Below are 19,758 nucleotides of genomic sequence, written 5' to 3'. Positions count from 1 at the left end.
ATATTCTTGGTACTACAATACAGAAGGAAGTTAGGGAGGAAAAGGAGCTACTTTATACCACATATTTGCTATTTTATAAATACCATCTCATTTTACCTTCCTGGCGACCCTGTAAGATGATTGTTAGCACAGTTCACAGATGTAACTCAGAGAGGCTGGTAACTTGCCCAGCACCACACAGTTAAAGTTCTGCCTCACCAAGAGAGCTTTTTTTAGTTTGATGAGAATTCCAGGATAAAAGTCCCATATCCACATGGAGCAGCCTCAAGAACTACTACTTTTATATTGTTATTTAAAAAATTGATTTATTTAAAAAATAGAAACTATTACCCAAGAGCTGAAATGAAGGATTAATTAAAGAAATTCTTTGAGTGATTGTTTTAATAAGAATGGAAAAATATCCTCATCTCTTTTCTTTTGTTCTTTTTTTTTAAAGTTATTTATTTATTTATTTATTTATTTATTTATTTTTTATCCTCACCCGAGGACATTTTTCCATTTTTTACTCAGAGTGGGAAGGAGAGAGAGGAAGAGACAGAAACATCGATGTGAAAGGGACACATCGAGTGGCCGCCACCCACACGACCCAACCAGGGCCGGGGACAAACTGCAGCCAAGGTACATGCCCTTAGCGGGAACCGAACCCGGGTCTCTGTGGACCGCAGGCTGACGCTCTAACCACTGAGCCAAACCGGCCAGGGCAGCTCATCTCTTTTCTTTCGTTCTTTTTTAAAAAAAAAAAACTCACAGCAGGTTCCTTTATTTATTTGTTTATTTTTGGTATGTGCCCCTAGCGGGAACCGAACCTGGAACTCTCTGGTCCCAGGCCAACGCTCCAACCGCTGAGCCAAACTGGCCAGGGCTCCTCATCTCTTTTCAAATGATCAATTCCTTCTTCTATCACGTTCGATTACTGTGAGAGAAAATAAGTGTGAGCAGGACGAGAGAAAAATTTTATCACTGATAAATAAAAGGAAATTGATGATAACAGTAGTAGGCAGAGGCTAATCTCTCCCTTCATCCTCCCAAAATGACTCAGGGAGGCAGCTTGCTAAGGAGGAAGAGGAAGGGAGAAACTGCTACAGTTTGTAAGGAATGTGCCAGGTAAGTTAAAACCTGACATAGAAGGAGACAAAAAACTACTTGGAAATGTTGCATTCTGGAGTGCTAGTGAGTTTTGTCCATTGCTTTGCTGATGAAACTGACAGAAACCAGCCATGTATGGAAAGAAGTGAGCTCTTTAGGAGCTTGTCAACCCGTTTACACTCATACAGGATATTTAATAGACCAGTTTAACATACAGACACCTCTGATTTAATACAACTACAAAACTTGAGTTTTTTGGCTGAAGGTGAGTCACACTGCTCAACCAAGTGCAAACCAAACTCTGTTTTGGGACCTTTGATGACATTGTTTAAAGTTTTTTATTTTAGAAAGAAAGAGAAACCAAGTTGATTTTTAAAATACTGCTTATGCCAAATCTTGTATAGGAATATTTTGAAATACTTCAAAAGTATTTAATATTTGTGTTTCTCAGCCATAATTAAATCATCTTCAGATTAATGAGGTTTTACTTAACATGATAATAGGTAGACCAGAATCTCTATGTGGAGGGAATATTAGTAAAATTACTTCATTTCCACTTAATTGGGTAGATTTTTCTTTTTTAATCCTCATCCTAGGATATTTTCTTCCATTGATTTTTAGAGAGAGTGGAAGGTAGGGTGGGGGAGGGGAGAAACATTGATGTGAAAGAGACACATCAACTGGTTGCCTCCCACACATGCCCGGACCAGGTTGGGGGATTGAACCTGCAAGTAGGTGCATGCTCTTGACTAGGAATTGAACCTGAGACCCTTTGGTCCACAGGCTGATGCCCTAACCACTGAGCAACACTGACCTGAGCAGGGTAGGTTTTTTTTTATCCTCACCCGAGGACATTTTTCCATTTTTTTGTTCAGGTAGAGTGGGAGGGAGAGAGAGGAAGAGAGAGAGAGAAAGAGAGAGAGAGAAACATCGACGTGAAAGGGACACATCAAGTGGCTGCCACCTGCACGACCCAACCAGGGCCGGGGACAAACTGTAACCGAGGTACGTGCCCTTAGCGGGAACCGAGCCTGGGTCTCTCGGGACTGGACCGCAGGCCAACGCTCTAACCGCTGAGCCAAACCGGCCAGGTCAAAGTAGATATTTTTAATTGAAAAAAATAACATGCAATAATATTACAGATTATTTCTTACATAACATTATCCAGTCTCACCACCCTCAAATGATTGTTTTTATTTTTGCATAGTCTTTCTGTCTCTGTTGACACAGATATAGTTTTACATAGTTGCTCTTACAGGCTTGTACCATTTTAAATTTATCTTTTTCAGTCAGCATAATATTAACATTCTTCAATGTTGTGACATTGTCATCCTGTTTTAAAGGCTGCACAGTATTCTATGTGTTGATACATTATCACTTGTTGAATCTATTATTTGTTCTCTTATATTATTTCAATATACAATGACCATTTCTGTGTGGTAGTTCTTCTGAATTCTTTTCTGAAAATTGAACAAAGTGAATGAACATTTTAAAAAGTATTTCTGTATTGCCTTGTTTTACCAATTTCCACTATCAATAGCTGTGAGAGAAGACCGTAACTGAATTGCTTTAATGACAATTTCTTTTCTAGACAAAAAATGCTGTTGAAAAGTTTTCTGATGCCAAGAGAAAGTTTTTGCAAACTGAGAAAGATGCTGAAGAATTAGAAAGGAGAGCTCAGGAAACTGCTATCAACCTTGTTAAAGCTGACCAGCAGCTCAGGTAGGTGGAATCCCTCAGCCATTGATATATTCGGTGAGGTGAATGAAAAGTTTAGTTCTCAGAGGATAATAATTGCATTATGATAAATAATGCATGTTAAGTCTAAGGGGCCTTGGGGTAATAAAGTGATGTTTTAGATTGATCCAGGCTGACACAAAGGATTTGGAGCAGCACAAAATTGAACAAGAAGAAATCTTGAAAGAAATAAACCAAGTTGTTGCAGTAAAAGACTCAGATTTCCAGTGTCTAAATAAGAAGAAAGAAAAACTGACCGAAGAGTAAGTACCATGGCCTCTGTAGGTTCTTCAAGGGGCTTTTGCTGGAAATCAGGTTGGGATTCAGTCTCCATTTGGATGTGCTCTATTACTGTGTGCTTTCTAGGCTGCAGAAACTGCAAAAAGACATTGAGACCGCAGAACACAATGAGGATCACCACCTGCAGGTCCTTAAAGAGTCGGAGACCCTCCTGCAGGCCAAGAGGGCAGAGCTGGAGAAGCTGAAAAGTCAGGTATGGCAACAGACACCTAGGAAAAACAGTTCATTTTGCTTTGAAACCTACATTTGTGTGATGATTATAAAAACTAATACACATTTGATTGTAGAAAAGACTGGAAAATGCAAAATAAAGTTCAAAGCATAAATGAAGCTATAGATCCTAGTGGTTAAGAGTAGAGTCCAACCCAAATTTTAATCCCAACTCAGTAAAATATATTATTGAGTAAAAGAAGTGAGTCTCAGAATAGGATATACTCTGATTGTTTATGTTAAATGTGTTTGTGAACACTTATTTATGTTTGTATTTTCAGTCTATACCAAAGTGGAAATGTGGTCAACTGATAAGGGGGGCATTATAAGGATTTTCCATTTTCTCGCTTTTGCATGTTTGCATTTTTTCCTCTTTCTGTAAACAAATATGTTTTTTAAAATTGTAAGTAATTGTTAAATTTACAAAATAAACAAATTTTTGATTTGAGTGATTTTACATAGGTGAGCTCAAGGTCTTTGTTAGGCATTTCATGCCTGTACCCCCAGCCTGGTCTTTCTGACTCTTGCAGTGAGGATAATTAGAAGTAGGTTAGCTCCTAACTCCTCCCACAACCTTTAGCTGGACCAGATAGTCTCTACCTCAGCAGTGAAGGCTGTGTGGGCTCTGTCAAACTATGTATTTTCACTTTTCTTTAATGCAGGTGACAGCGCAGCAGCAAGAGATGGCCATCTTGGACAGGCAGTTAGGGCATAAAAAGGAGGAGCTGCATCTACTCCAAGAAAGCATGGTCCAGGCCAAAGCTGACCTCCAGGAAGCACTGAGACTGGGTGAAACCGAAGTAGCTGAGAAGTGCAGTCACATTAGGGTATGTTTTCCAGGGGATTTTCTTAAGAGTCCTGGGATAGTATAGCATATAGTTTTTTTTTTTTTAATTAATTAATTTATTCTAGTTACATGTTTCTCCTTTTTCTCCCCATACACCCTTCTCCTGATCCCGACCCCCCCCCCCCAAACATTGTTATCTATGTCCATTGGTTATGCATACATGCATATAAGTTCTTTGGTTTATCTCATCCCTCCCCCCTGACCCCCTCCTCCGAAGTTTGTCAGTCTGAACGGTACTCATTTCTATGTCTCTGGGTCTGTTTTGTTGATCAGCTTTTTTTTGTTCATTATATTCCACAAATAAGTGAGATCATGTGGTATTTGTCTTTCTCTGATTGGCTTATTTCACTTAGCAGAATACTCTACAGGTCCGTCGTCTCAAAGGATATGAGAGCTTTCTTTCTTCAGCTGCATAGTGTTCCAGTGTGTATATATACAAAGGGTTAGAGAATTTATTTGAAGAAATTGTGACAGTGCCATAGGTTTATTTTGAGATATTTCTATTGGCTCCCTCCCAAATGCAAATATAAATTTCTGAATCTTGACTCCTATAACACACCGTGGTGGTGTGTTATAGCCATGTTGCGGCAGTCACGCATAGCCCCCCCCAATAATGTTTTCTGCTCGTGTTCAAGGTCTTCTGCCTCTGTGCCTTCCCCATACCATTCCTTTTCCATGAATTCTCTTTCTGAGTCTGTCCAGATCCTACCCATTTTTCATGGTCCAGGTTCATGCCACTTCCCTGACTTTTCCTTCACCCTGGAAGGAGTTTCTCTTCTGAGTGTAGTGGCACTCTGCATGTTCCCTAGGGCATCTTAGCCTTTCCTGATCATGTTTATGTTCCCAGCCTTACTTCCCCAAAAGGCACGAAGCCCCTGGAGGGCAGGAGAGATATCTGAATCAGCCTTTTTTTCTCTATAACACATTGCCTTACACGTAGGGAATATTACATATGCATTTTAAATGAAGATAGTATGTTACTTTCTTACTTCTCTTTTACAGAAATATGTTAGTGTAAAATACAATGCTGTTCTTGACATAAAAGGCAAAAATTAGCTTGTTTCCAAATTAGAATTTCTATAAAATGAGACAGTTAATAACAAAACTGATATTAAAGTAGTTTCCATTTGCTTGGCCGGTGTGGCTCAGTGGTTGAATGTCGACCCATGCACCAAGAAGTTGCCAGTTCAATTCCCCGGTCAGGGCAGATGCTCAGGTTGTGGGCCTGATCCCCAGTGGGGGGCATGCAAGAGGGGGCCAATCGATAGACTCTCTTATTGATGTTTCTATCTCTCTCTCCCTCTCCCTTCCTTTCTCTCTAAAATTAAGAAAAAAAATTGAAAGTAGTTTCCATTCATAATTTTATGAAGTGGGGAGGTGAGTGAGTTTTTTCTTTTTCCTTTGCACAGGAAGTAAAATCTCTTTTGGAAGAACTGAGTTTTCAAAAAGGAGAACTGAATGTCCAAATTAGTGAAAAAAAAACTCAACTTACTCTTATAAAGCAGGAAATTGAAAAAGAAGAAGAAAATCTTCAGGTAGTTTTAGGGCAAATGTCTAAACATAAAACTGGTAAGTTTAAAGGAAAACAATCATATAACGTGTGAGGTTGGAAATGTCTATATTCCAGTCACAGGGGAAAAAAAACAAATTGTCAAATAAACTTATTTTAAAGTTTAACCTTACAGATTATAAATGGAATATTTTATCTTCTGCTATTAAAATTGGTAAAGTTTATTTAAAAGCAAAATAATCATATTCATTGCTGAGCGGATGTGGTGAAAGCAGAGTATTTACTTGAAGGCTGTTGATCAAAGTATAAATCAGAACACTATCCCAGTGTTTCAAGACTTACAATTCACACCTGTTGAACCACTTAGCCCATTTCTAGTTATCTAGAGAAGGCAAGCAATTATGCACATTACAGAAATATATTTTCATTTTCTTGTTTCACAAATTAAGCTGCCTGACTTGTTTACTTACAGCAAAATTTATGACAAAATTTGGAAACAAATGGCCAATTTAATTTAAAAGCCATATTTTAAAAATATAGTGATATGCAAAAATTCTGGTGAGGAGAGTGAAAATGTTGATTAAAAACTAAATACAGAGTCTAGTGTAGGTTGATTTTTAAAAATATATATGTGTGGGGGGGATGTGCACACTCTCTGGAAGGAAATGCATCAAATGTTATTGCAGTAGATGGTGGGATAATGATGGGTTTTGTTTTTTTCTTTTCTTTTTTTTTTTTTTCAAATTTTCTACAGTTAGCAAATATTCTTATAATCATAAAAAGAGTTACTGTTTACAAATCTATATGTCAAAGGACAAAAAGTTATATAGATCTCAACTTACATATTTTAAAGTTTTTCCTATTTGACCTAAAATTCTTTTAAGTTGTATAAATGCCTTTAGAACTAGATCTTTGTTAAATGTTTTTATTAAAATGTTTTGTTAAAAGTAATGTTTAGCAATACTTTTAAAGGCTTTTTTCATTAAAAATATAAATAATTGCCCTGGCCGGTTTGGCTCAGCAGTTAGAGCGTCGGCCTGCGGTCCCGAGAGACCCGGGTTCGGTTCCCGCTAAGGGCACGTACCTCGGTTGCAGTTTGTCCCCGGCCCTGGTTGGTCGTGCGGGTGGCAGCCACTCGATGTGTCCCTTCACGTCGATGTTTCTCTCTCTCTCTCTTCCTCTCTCTCCCTCCCTCTCTATCTGAACAAAAAATGTCCTCGGGTGAGGATAAAAAAAAAATATATATATATATATATATTTTTTTTTATAAAATATATATATATATATATATATATATATATATATATATATATATATATATAATTAACTCCATTAATTCAGCACAACAAATATTTTTTATCTGTTGTTTCTTGTGTCAATCAATAGCATATTTTTCTGTTTCATTTTATGAATGTTTCCAAGTTCATTTATTGGCATGTATCATGTTTTGTTTCTATTAGAACTAAAGAATATTCTGGACATGTTGCACCTTGAAAACAATGAGCTACAAGGTTTGAAGCTACAACATGACCAAAAAATGTCTGAGTTAGAGAAGACTCAGGTTGAAGTGCTGGAGGTAATAAACGAAGCTGTTTTACCCATAATAAACTGCAGTCTTTGTTTTTTAGCATATTTGAGTCATCCTTTATCTGATTTAGGAGAAACTGGAGTTAGAGAATTTGCAGCAGGCAGCCCTGCGACAGAAAGGGGAAATAGAGTGGCAGAAGCAGCTCCTCGAGAGGGACAGACGGGAAATAGAGCGAATTACTGCTGAGACCCGGGCGTTACAATCATGTGTTGAGTCTTTGTGCAAAGAAAAGCAAGATCTTGAAGAGAAATGTGACAGCTGGGAAAAAAAGTTGGCACAAACCAAACGGTGAGAGTGGGAACAAATAAGTTTGTAAGATCACTTCTTGAAAGCTAAAACATTATAAACACTCTATTAAAAAATTTGGAAAATAGCCCTGGCCAGTTTTGCTCAGTGGTTAGAGTGTCAGCCCAAGGACCAAAGGGTCTCGGATTCAATTCCCAGTCAAAGGCATGCACCTGGTAGGTTGTAGGTTCAATCCTCAGCCCTGGTTGACATCATGTGGGAGGCAACCAATCGATGTGTCTTTCTCACATTGATGTTTTTCTCTCTTTCTCTCTCCCTTCCTTCCACTCTATCTGAAAAATCAATAGAAAAAGATCCTTGGGTGAGGATTAAAAAATTTGTCAAATAGAGAAAGGGAAAAAAAAAGTACTTCACAAACTCAGTATCCCAATGAAATTCACCAATAGCATTTTTTTGGTAAATTTCCTTTTACATTTTACCCCCAAAGCATTTTCTTAAATAACCTGTTGTGTTTGTTTGTAGGTAGGAAGACAACAAACATTGTTACGATTCAGTTTTCCCAAATAGATTAATAGATTAAAAACAATCACAATCAAAATCTCATTAGGCTTTTAAAATAGAAATTGACAGTCTGTTTCTAAAATTCATATGAAACAACCTGGAATAAAGTCTATAACTTTTTAGCTATGACACCAAAACAACTTTGAAAAAGAAGAACAAAAGTTTAGGGCTAACATTACCTGATTTCAAGACAATAAATATACAGCTATGGTAATCAAAACACTGCGGTATTGGTATAAAGATAGACAAATACATCAGAGGAACAGAATAGAAAGTCCAAAAGTAAACTCATAAATATGTGAACAGCTGATTTTGACAAAGATGCAAAGACATCTTTTCCAGTAGAGAAAAGATGGTCTTCTTTTTTTTATCCTCACCCGAGGACATTTTTTCATTTTTTGTTCAGATAGAGTAGGAGGGAGAGAGAGAAAGAGAAACATCGATGTGAAAGGGACACATCGAGTGGCTGCCACCCACACAACTCAACCAGGGCCGGGGACAAACTGCAACCAAGGTACGTGCCCTTAGCAGGAACCGAACCTGGGTCTCTCTGGACCGCAGGCCAACGCTCTAACCACTGGGCAAAACCAGCCAGGGCAAAAGATGGTCTTTTCAAAAAATGTTACTGAAACAATTGCATATTTAAACCCCACCCCCCAAAAAAGGAAACTCAAGCCATACCTCACACATATAAAAACTAACTCAGAATGTGAAACCTAAGTATAAAACTCCTAGGAAAGCAGTCTTTGTGACTTTGACTTAGGCAATTTTTTTAGCTGTGACACCAAAAGCATCCATAAAATAATAAATTAATAAAATTGGACTTCATCAAAACTTAAAATTTCTGCTCCTCAAAAGACACTGTTAAGATAACGAAAAGACATGTCACAGCCAGGAGAAAAATCATTATAACCACATAGCTTATAAATGACTTGTACCCAGAGTTTGTGTATATATATATATTTAAAAACTCTCAAAACTCAATAATAAGAAAACAAACAATTTTTTTTCAAATGGGTAAAAGATTTGAAGAGATTTCACTTAAGAAGATACATGGGTGGCAAATAAGCACATAAAAAGATGTGTAGCATCACTGACCAGTAGGAAAATGCAATTACAACCACAATGAGGTACCTACCATCACACACTTATTACTGTGGCTGAAACTAAAGACTGACCATACTGAATGTTAGCGAGGAACTTTCACACATGATTGGTGGGAGTGTAAAATGTTAGATCACTTTGGAAAAGAGTTTGGCCGTTACTTAAAAATTCAAAACATATACCTACCAGAAGATCTAACATTTGCACCCCTGGGTATTTACTCATGCGACATGAAAGCACATGTCCATACAAAGACTATACACTAACATTCATAGCAGCTTCTATTTGCAAAACCAAAAGCTGGAAGCAACTTAAATGTCCACTAGCTGGTGAATAGATAGACAAATTATACTATATCCATACTCTAAAATATTACTCAGCAATAAAAAGGGATGGAGTTGATACAACAACAGGGCTGAATCTCAGAGTAATTATTCTCAGTGAAAAAAGCCAGACAAAAGCAAGAATACTGTATGAGTCAGTTATGTAAGAGAATGCATGCTCATGCATGTTCGTTTATGGACAAATCCGATTATACAAACAGTTGTGTTTCTTGCTTTTACACCTATCAGAAGTTAGAAAACCATTTTAACCATTCAGATTTTTGGAATTCTTAGTGCTAGTAATGTTTTTATCCCTAAGCGAAGTTTTTATTAAACTTCAATTCAGTAAGTTACTTTTTAAAAAATCTCCTATTTGGAAAACTGAAAAGAAGGTTTCTTTTGAAAATGAGTTGAAGAGCCTTATTTTAAGATTTTACATTCCATAACTACATTGTGAGAGTGTAACACTGTTTCTCAGTGGTCTATTGTATGTGCTTGAACATTTTATATTTGACAGCCTGTCTGTTCTCTACTTGGATGGTAGGGTTTTAGCAGCTACAGAAGAAAATAGCCAAGTGGAGCAATCGAACTTGGAAAAGCTGGAATTGGGTGTCAGAAAACTGCAGCAGGAGCTAGATCGATTAAACCGAGATAAGCTCTCCCTGCATAAAGACATGGCAGCCATGCAGCAGCAGCTCCGAGGTATGAGGCAGCACAGCAGGGGCTTCCGCCTTTTGTTAGGTTCTTCTTTTAGTTGTTTGATTTTCTTATTATAGAAATAACTCGCGCTAATGGGCAGGGGATTTTTTAGAAATGACAAAAATGTTCTAAATTTAGATTGTGGTGATGTCTATACAACTGTGAATATACTAAAGTGGGTGAAATACCTATATATGAATATCTCACAGCTGTTGAAAACTAATTTTTGTTCCTTAAAGAACAATTATAAACAGCAAAAAGATGAAATAAAAATTACTGTTGACCTCACCCCTCAAAGATAGTTACTGTTAACAGTTTGGTGAATGTCTTTCCAGATTTTTCCTAGGGATGTGTGTGTGTGTTTGTATAGTTTTAAAAAGAAAAACAAAGATGCAAATATTACCAAATCTTTATAATTATTTATGATTATTTAGGAGAAGTTACTAGGTAATTCTAGCTAATAATATACTTATTGATTACTTACTATGTCTTAGACATGATGCAAGTATTTTATATGCATTTTCTCATTTAATTATTATAACATTTTTATGAGATAAAAACTATTGTTTTACCCATTTACAAATGAGGGAACTTTAGTTTCCTTGTCACTTGCTTAAGGTAAGTGACTTGCTCAAACTCCTTACACAGAACCAATATATATATAAAATTTATTCCCAAATTGTCTTCCTGAAAGGTTGTACCAAATTTACATTTCTACCAGCAGTGTTGTAGATACCTGATTATGAATTATGCACTGCATCAGCACTAGGTATTATCTGTAAAAAAATTTTTGTTAGGATTTGAAAATGGAAGTCTTTTGAAACCTGGGCTCCAAGTCCAGGTCTGTGTTGTACATGTACCTCTCTCTCAGCCTTTAAATATATAGTGTGGCATAGTCATACATTTAGCAGAAATAAGTTTAAATTCACTTCCACTCCACTTTTGGGGGGGAGCTAATGAGAATCTGGAAAATGCATACGTATTTCTTATTTTATATAAATGTTATTTCTGTAGAAAAACGAGAAGCACTAAACTCACTTCAGGAAGAACTAGCTGATGTTCAAGACCGTTTGAACTTAACAAAAGAGGTAAGCCTAACATATAATCGTCTAGTGGTACCCTGAAGGCATGCAGACAGTTGGTTGAAATAGCAGTCAAATAGGCTAGTTCCTTTGCACATCAGCAGGTCCAGTAGGGCCAATAATATAACACAAACATCATATATAAAAATTCTGATGCAGAGCAGTGATTTTCTAATTTATTTTAGCCCCAGAACTCTTGATTCAAACAACGTTTTACTCAAAGTTAATAAATAAGGTGGCAGCTAGACGAGAGCCCAACCCCTCAGCAGCCCCTGTGGAAGAGGCTTCAGGGACCAGATGGGCCATCTCTTCTCTGTGGCACAGATAAAGCCTCCAGAGGTTGGGCTTAGAATTGATCACTCTTGGAGCTGCAGAGTAACTGCCAGATCTGGGCCCCTGTCTTGTCAGATATTGAATAGAGTGGATTCTTAACCCTTATATTTCTGATGATCTTTTTTAAAATATTTTTTTCTTTACTGATTTTAGGGAGAGAGGAAGGGAGAGGGAGAGAGAGATAGAAACATCAATGAGAGAGAACATCGATTGGCTGCCTCCTACACACCCCACTGGAGATCAGGCCCACAACCTGAGCATGTGCCCTGACTGGGAATTGAACCATGGACCTCTCGGTGCATGGGTCAACACTCAACCACTGAGCCACACCAGCCCGGCCTGATGATCTTTTTAAAAGTTAATTCATTGTTGTCCGATGAGAATAGTGTGGTAATTTGAGTTTCAGAGAACCTCAAGCAAGTGCTGGGCCTCAGTTTCCACTTTGTAAATTAGGGGTTTGATTAGACATCTAAATTCTCTTCCTTATACTTCTAAGATTCTTGTTTCTAAGATGTATAAAATGTAAAGTCAAAGTATTCTATCTTTTAAAGTCTTAAATGGGTTCTCATGAATATTTTTGTGTGTTAGAAATATGGAAATTTTTTCAAACATGCTTCATTTGAAGAAAGAATTATTTATTGTTTTCTGAGTTTATTTAACCTCTGTATTTCAAATGATAACAAAACCATGACTTTAGGTTTATTTTCAATAATAATAATTAACCTTATTTACAGTTTTTCTTAATCTCCTTAGGAAGCCTGTGAGGGTTGTATTGTTTATTCCTACCTCAGTGACAATATAACTGAAGCTCAGAGGAGCTGAATCTCTTGCTGAGGTTCTGACATCTTCTGTCATCTTAATTTTTTAGGTACTAATAAGAGGAAAGCCAATGATTGAGTTCTGGGTACCTTTATATAAGTTTGTTGAGATAATAAAGGATATAGAACTTTTATTTTGTCTCACTTTGTCAGACTTTGCGGATGCTGGAGTGGCAGTAGCCACCTGTAGTAAAGATGGCTTTGTTAGTAGTTTCGATGTTTTCTTTCACGTAAAGGACCTGTTCCATACCACCAAGCGTAAGGATGCACTGCTCAGTGAGCAGACCAGCCTCCAGAAGGGCATCAGTGAGTGGATAAAGAAGTTCGAAGACTGCCAAAAAGAAGAGGAGATGAAACAACAACAGCTTCAAGTGCTCCAGAATGAGATAGAAGAAAACAAAGCCAAACTAGCCCAGCAAGAAATGGTACTACACATTTATGATTCACATAACAGGAAACTTTGTCACTCGTGAGCTTTTTTCCCACTGGCAGAAACCTGCTAAGAAGTATCCCCCATGGGGCTGGTTTCCCTTAACTGGCCTGTGTAACCAGGGGATATTGTAACCAACCCTCTCTTGATATTAGTGTTTTGGACCATTAAGGCCTTAGAACACTGGTCCTATAAAGAATCTTGATGGCCACATGTCATTTGCTGCTGGAATCCCCCTCTCACATTCTGACCAAATTGTTTTCTGGTCCCTGCTTAATCACCGCTGTCAAGGGGACTCACTCTGTCACCGTGGGCTGTTTCCTACTTTCTATTGTACTGGAATCTATGTAGTGTCCATGAAGCTTCCCTCATCTGGGACACTACTGGTTATTGTATGACTGACTAAGGTTGTTCTTTATTAAGATGTTTGAAAGACTCCAGAAAGAGAGAGAAAGTGAAGAAAAAAAATTAGAAGCCAGTAAAGTGACACTGAAGGAGCAGCAGCAGCAGCTGGAAAAGGAGTTAACAGACCAGAAGAGCCAACTGGACCAGGCGCTCACAGAGCTGCTGGTGACAGAAGAGCGTGTGAGGACGCTGCAGGAAGAGGAGAGGTGGGGCGAGGCCCTGGAGAAGACACTCTCCCAAACCCGTATGTATTCTTGGTATCATGGCGGAGGGGGCGGGGCATGGCAGCTCTTCCGCAGTCTTGGGAGGTGTGTACAGGAGACCCAGGCCCCAAGCATAGCCCAGAAAGGAAGCAGGAGAAGCACAGTGGGAAGCACGGTAGACATTCGATCCTCCTAGCCCTGCAGGAGAATGGCGTTTGAGACTGACTGTTAAGCCTTTTTGCTGTACCATATCGTCTTCTTGGAGAATGCTGTCCCACGAAAGTGGGGCAGTAAGGCAAAGACGAGCCAAAGGCGCTCTGCAGGCTTTCTATGAATACAGCATTTCTGAGCGTTGGGAGCAGTGGCCCATTCCGTCTCAGCCAGTGGGGAAAACAATAGTAACTGTTCTTCTATCCAAAGTTGACAATGACCAATTTCTGTCAAATTTGACAAATACCAAAATACAGGTATTTGCCTTTGGGTCTATTTATTTTTACTTAAACCATATATAAATGAAGTTGATATGGGAATCCAGGGTAAACAATTGCTCTAACATTAATAAATTATTTTTTCTGCAGGGTTTAATAATGATCAGAAAATGTCTCCTCTTCCCTTGCCTGAGTGACCTCAGTGGACTTGAGGATCTGAAAAGATGATTATTTCTTTTTCCCTGAAAACTCCTTTTCCTAATCCTCACCCGAGGATATGTTTTTATTGATTTTAAAGAGAGAGGAAGGGGGAGAGAGAGAGAAAAACAGCAATGTGAGAGAGAAACAGTGATCAGTTGCCTCCCCTGACTGGGGCTGAACCCTCCTCAACCTTTTGGTGCACTGGACGATGGTCCAACCAACTGAGTGCTGGCCATGGCACCCCGAGAACACTTGATGCAACCAGACCCAACCATTTCATTCTGAAAATGAAACCTGGCCAAAAACTTAAAAAAAGAGAGAGACCGTGCCTGAGGTGTAAAAAGTAAACCTGGATAGGGTGTTACTCTAAAGAGGGTGATCAGAAAAAATTGTTTTAGATGTCGCTATTATTTATAAGCATTATTTATTGAGTTTCATTATGTACTAGGTATTTGCATACATGATTCCCATTGAACACGAGGAGGTAGGTTCCCTATGAAATAGGGCTCATACTGCTCCAAGTCCCGTGTTCTTTGCACTGCATTGCCTCCTGTGAAGGAAGAAGTACTGGTGTATTTCCCTTTATTAAAATCAAGGTTTATAAAAAACACGTCAGCAGTCCGTTCCATGTTCCCTGCACCTCAGGACAGCTACTCAAAAATGGGACGGTAGCTGTCTGTCACTTTGGAATCAGGCCCTCCAGGACCAATTATGTCAAGAGGCACCCTTATCTGGGCCTTTTTCTGGGTCTCTGCTGTGGGTCAGTAGGGACTTGGAAGATTAGTGACTGAGGAGTGGGTGGCCTGTCATTATGCAATCTGCCATGCGCAAGGAAAGTGTGCTCACAGCCAGCCCAGGGCCTCTGGCGAACGTACTAAAAATGCTCTTTTCAGAACAACAGCTTTCAGAACGGGAGCAGCAATTAATGGAAAAGTCAAATGAGCTGCTGGCTCTCCAGAAAGAGACAGACTCTATGAGGGCGGACTTCAGCCTCCTGCGGAACCAGTTCTTGACGGAAAGAAAGAAATCCGAGAAACAGGTTCTCAGCCTGAAGGAAGCGCTTAAGGTCCAGCGGAGCCAGCTGGAGAAAAATCTCTTTGTGAGTACCTGGCGCCTGGCAGTTTAGGAGGAAAGATGCATTTAAATGTTTAAACTAAAACACTGCTTCAACTGGAGAAAATAGATTACCTATCAACCCAACTGTTGTTTTGGCGTATTTCTGTATAATTTGTTCTTGAAGCTGATGTACATCATGTCTGAGTGTGGGCTGCAGCCCTGGCTGGAAAGTTGTCCTGTGAACAGACATGTCGGCACGAAGCGCAGAGCACTCCGCTGGCAGCCGCTGCAGATGCTCCGCTGGCGGGGGCAGGGAGTTGGGGAGGAAGGCATCTGGACGTTACACAGTGGCAGTCAGCACTCAGACTTTTCTCATCCTCCCCTTTCTGTCAACATTAGCTTTATTCGATCATCATCCCCAAACCAGGAAGCCCAATCTAGCATGCTTTTATCTCTGAAATAAAATTTGGGAGGTGATACTCAGATGATTCAAAACAGTTTATAATGGGTGGAGGCAAAGGGGCAGCAACAGGGACTGTCACAGGAATGGGTTTATCTAACACTCTGAAGGAATTAATGAAACTTCGTAGTGTGAATGGAACTTTAAATTGTGTTTCCCAAAAGGTGGTAAATTTTCTTACAATTAGTGATAGGGTAACATGATTGTAAAGATAATAGGCAGATATCTAGATTTTAACTGGAACCCTATGATGATGGTTTTGCAGACAATTAATGGAGCCTCAGAAGGGGAAAGTAACTTATTGCCAAAAGTAATGTTGCAGATCTAGGATTCAGACTTTGGGCTAACAGACTGAGTGTGTATGTATTCCTAGCTCTACCACAGCTACTAAAGAAGACAGGTGGAATTACCCCCATTTTACAGCTAGAGAAGCTGTGGCCCAGATGGGAGATGAAGTTGCAGAGCTAGAGAGTGTGTAAGCCAGCAACGACATCTCCATATGCTGGACCACAAGGTCATTTTCCTCCTGTGCTAGGAGCAAAAGCAGGAGAACAGCTACATGCAGAAGGAAATGGCAACAATCGAGCAGGTGGCCCAGGACAACCACGAACGGGCTAGGCGCCTGATGAAGGAGCTCAACCAGATGCAGCAAGAATACACGGAGCTCAAGAAACAGGTGCATGCACCCAGGAGGCCTGGCTGGGCCTGGGACATGGGGGGCGGGGAGGCCTTGGGAGGCAGGCTCACTACTGGTGCCCTCAGACCTCACTTCTCAAATAGCTCGTTAAGAGGAGTGTTTCTTTGTGGAAATTGTGAAAAGCTGCCTGTAAGAATGTCTGTTAAGTCAGATTTGTTTTTCTAGTCTTAAAATTTAGAAATGTACTTCCTTCCACATGAAAAACATATTTGTCCAAAATGTTTTTAAAATTCCCTTAAATTCGGCAAGCTTTTTGTGTTCATTTTGAGAAAAAAATGAAGTTCTTCAGCATAAAATTTTATCATATCCCAAAGAAGTTTGTTGAAATGTTAGATTTTATCAGAAATGAATCTGTAAGAGCCAAACCCCCGGGCAAGAGAGAGTAACTCCAGGGGAGCCTGTGATCCCTGCAATGGGTGTGAGAGTAGTTCACACTGAGGCTGGAGAGTCTCCTCCTACATGGCCCTGGTGTCCCTTAGCCAGTGTCAGCATCTGGGCCTCCCAGAACCCTCTAGTCGGGCTGCTATGGCCATTCGGTTTCATCTGTGTCTCCAAACCCACCTCCACACACTCCGTTTGTTTTAAGAAAAAAAATATTTTCTTTAAAGGCCCCAAGCGGTTGCTAACTTGGAAGGGCAGTTAGCAGTGAGCACGACTATATTACCTTCACTCAGCTCTTTCTGGGGAGAGCACATAGGGTCATCTCAGGTATTCAACACAGTCTGTAACACCTGAGGAAACCTCTAACTGCGCAAACCACCAGATTCTTCACCTGTAAAATGAAAGCGTTTGACCAGATCATTTCTAAGGCCCCTTTCAGCATTGACGTTTATAATCTAGATCACTTATGGCCTGTTTCAGTAAATGGCCCTCTTGTCCTTTGGGATTTAATTCTTGTAGTTGCCATTTATTGGTTACCACTAAGGTAGTTCATATAAATTTGCACCTAGTTCTTACATTTTTAAATTCAAGGTATTATTATCTTAATGTATAAATGACATAACAGGTTCAGAAATTAGCTAACTTGCCCTAACTCATATGGTAATGTTTATCGGCAATGAGAGTGACATCCAGCTCCGTCTAACTCCAGAGAGACTGACTTCTACAGAGTAAGGTACTGTCAAGGAACACTGCCCATGCTTTTCCAACAGGAAGTTGCTCCACCCAAAATGCCAGTAAAATCATTTAGTTGGTAGGTCATAGATACTCAAGTAGTTGAAAAATCACAAGTTTTTTACATTCGTAGATCTTTACATACATGACACATTAAACATTACCACTGGTGTTTGACGCTCACTCTTTAGATGGCCAACCAAAACGATTTGGAGAGAAGACAAATGGAAATCAGTGAAGCAATGAGGGCACTTAAATCTGAGGTTAAAGACGAAATCAGAACCAGCCTGAAGAGTCTCAACCAGTTTCTTCCAGAACTGCCAGCAGATCTGGAAGCTATGTTGGAAAGGAACGAAAACCTAGTCGGAGGGTTGGAAAGCTTGAAAGAGAACTTTCCATTCACCATGAGTGAGAGACCATCACCTTTGGAAGAAAAACCTAATTTTTCCCAGGTTCACATAATGGTAAGGGTTTATCTTGCTATTCTCTGGACTTTGTACAAGGATAATTTGGTTCCCACTTCCCCTGGACTAACTGAAAAACAGACTAGAGGGTGGGGAGGTGGGGGAGGGAAAGGCTGGTTGGTTACTGGCAGTGGTGTGTGGTGACTGATGTTTGCTATTCCCTCTGAAAAAGGATGAACACTGGCGTGGAGAAGCACTTCGAGAGAAACTGCGTCACCGTGAAGATCGACTCAAGGTTGCCCTTTACAGCACATACATGTAGCATGAGTTACTTGGCATGCGAGGGGTGGGAGGGTGCTCGCACTCACACACTGCTGTCACACCGGCTCCACTGCAGCCCTCACAGCAGTGTCATAGATCACATGGCCTGAGCTCAGGGAAGTTGGCATCACACAGTAAACGGCAGGGTCAGTATTGAAAACCATGAATTCTGGTGTTAAGTCCAGCATTCTTCAACTAATAGGACCTAAGCATTTGGAACAGGAATTAGAGATACAATGCTAAGCAATAAGGAGCTCACATGCCAGTGGTTGGGGGAAAGACTGGGAATACTGGAAAAGTTAGCTTGGGTGTCAGATAAGTTGTCTGGCTCAGTACATGTTGAGTTTCAAGGCCTTGTGAGTCATCCAGGGAAGCATGTCTATCTGTGGGCAGCTGAAAATAGGAGTCTAGGACTTAGTGGTCAGTGTTGACCTAAAGATTTGGGATTAAGAGTTGAAAAATGATAGTGAGGTGGAACAAGAGAGGACAGAATGCACCTTGGGAGAACAGAGATGTATATATAGCATGGGTTGAGAGGGAGCTCTTTGTATATTGAGTGGAGGCCTTTGACCTCCAACAGCCTTCAGCCACATGTGGCTCTTTATATGTAAATTACTTATAATTGAGTCAGGTTAAAAATTCAGTTCTTCAGTTGCCACACTTCAAGCTCTCAATAGCCACATGTGACTAGTGGCTACTGTATTAGACAACACAGACAGAGAACATTCCCTTCATCACAGAAAGTTCTGTTGGACAGTGCTGCTGTAGACTTGGAGAGAATCATTTCAAAGGTACAGCACTGGGAAAGCCAGAAAGTAGTCTGGGGTTGAGGATTAACTGCATTGTGAGAGACACATGAAGACATCGGGTAGAAGACATCTGAGTCTGGGCAGAAAAGGAAGAGAGAGATGAGCAATAATTTAATGGGGAGGCTGGGGATGCAGGAATCCTCAGTGTCGTTACAGTGGAGAGAAGAGACGGAGTACAAGGCCCAGTTAGTGACAACATAGAATGGTATGAGTTTACCCACAATGAGAGCAGTGTGCACCTCCAGACTTTTTTCTTAGGACAAGAGCATTTTCAGCAGGCATTCCTACTTTATGAGAGTCACATTTGCCTGTCAAATGTTAAATGTGAGGAAGCTACTAAGTTTTGGTACATTTCTTCTGTATAAAACCCTAAATTTCACCTTAATACTTTCAGGCCCAACTTCGACGCTGTATGTCCAAGCAAGCAGAAGTGTTAATCAAAGGGAAGCAGCAGACAGAGGGCACTTTACACAGCTTGAAGAGACAAGTCGATGCGTTAGGGGAACTGGTCACCAGCACCTCTGCAGATTCCATGTCGTCGCCCAGTGTGTCTCAGCTGGAGTCTTCCCTCGCAGAGGACTGTCAGCTTGGACCAAGCCAGGTAAAAGGGAGCTCTTCACGAGGGGTCTGATCTATAGTTGGCAAGTACCCGAGAGCTTCAGGGTACATGATCTAGAGGGGACTCTGAAGGAAAACAATGCCACCTTCCAATCTCTGGGAAACTTACCTAAAAAAGACTTGTGTTTTTTGTTGTTTTTTTCATGATCCCTAGGCAAACTGGAATTAA

General features: G+C 39.9%; 1 protein-coding gene across 5 annotated transcripts in view; it reads left to right on the top strand.

Moving 5' to 3' along the window:
- CNTRL (centriolin) overlaps positions 1-19,758 on the top strand; it is an 87,259-nt gene that overhangs the window by 65,572 nt on the left and 1,929 nt on the right. For all 5 annotated transcript variants that reach the window (XM_036261119.1, XM_036261116.1, XM_036261118.1 and 2 more), the window contains 16 exons: positions 2,678-2,808; positions 2,946-3,086; positions 3,190-3,316; positions 3,996-4,160; positions 5,590-5,749; positions 7,151-7,266; positions 7,349-7,566; positions 10,057-10,214; positions 11,226-11,299; positions 12,681-12,869; positions 13,298-13,523; positions 15,005-15,210; positions 16,163-16,303; positions 17,629-17,901; positions 18,074-18,136; positions 19,366-19,572. In XM_036261119.1, coding sequence (XP_036117012.1) covers positions 2,678-2,808; positions 2,946-3,086; positions 3,190-3,316; positions 3,996-4,160; positions 5,590-5,749; positions 7,151-7,266; positions 7,349-7,566; positions 10,057-10,214; positions 11,226-11,299; positions 12,681-12,869; positions 13,298-13,523; positions 15,005-15,210; positions 16,163-16,303; positions 17,629-17,901; positions 18,074-18,136; positions 19,366-19,572 — 2,595 coding nt within the window. The remainder of the gene's footprint in view (positions 1-2,677; positions 2,809-2,945; positions 3,087-3,189; positions 3,317-3,995; positions 4,161-5,589; positions 5,750-7,150; positions 7,267-7,348; positions 7,567-10,056; positions 10,215-11,225; positions 11,300-12,680; positions 12,870-13,297; positions 13,524-15,004; positions 15,211-16,162; positions 16,304-17,628; positions 17,902-18,073; positions 18,137-19,365; positions 19,573-19,758) is intronic.

This window comes from Molossus molossus, unplaced genomic scaffold (assembly GCF_014108415.1).
Source record: "Molossus molossus isolate mMolMol1 unplaced genomic scaffold, mMolMol1.p scaffold_m16_p_14, whole genome shotgun sequence".
Classification (NCBI taxonomy): domain Eukaryota; kingdom Metazoa; phylum Chordata; class Mammalia; order Chiroptera; family Molossidae; genus Molossus; species Molossus molossus.
The sequence above is the reverse complement of the archived record's forward strand: the minus strand, read 5'-3'. Positions and strand labels throughout refer to the sequence as shown.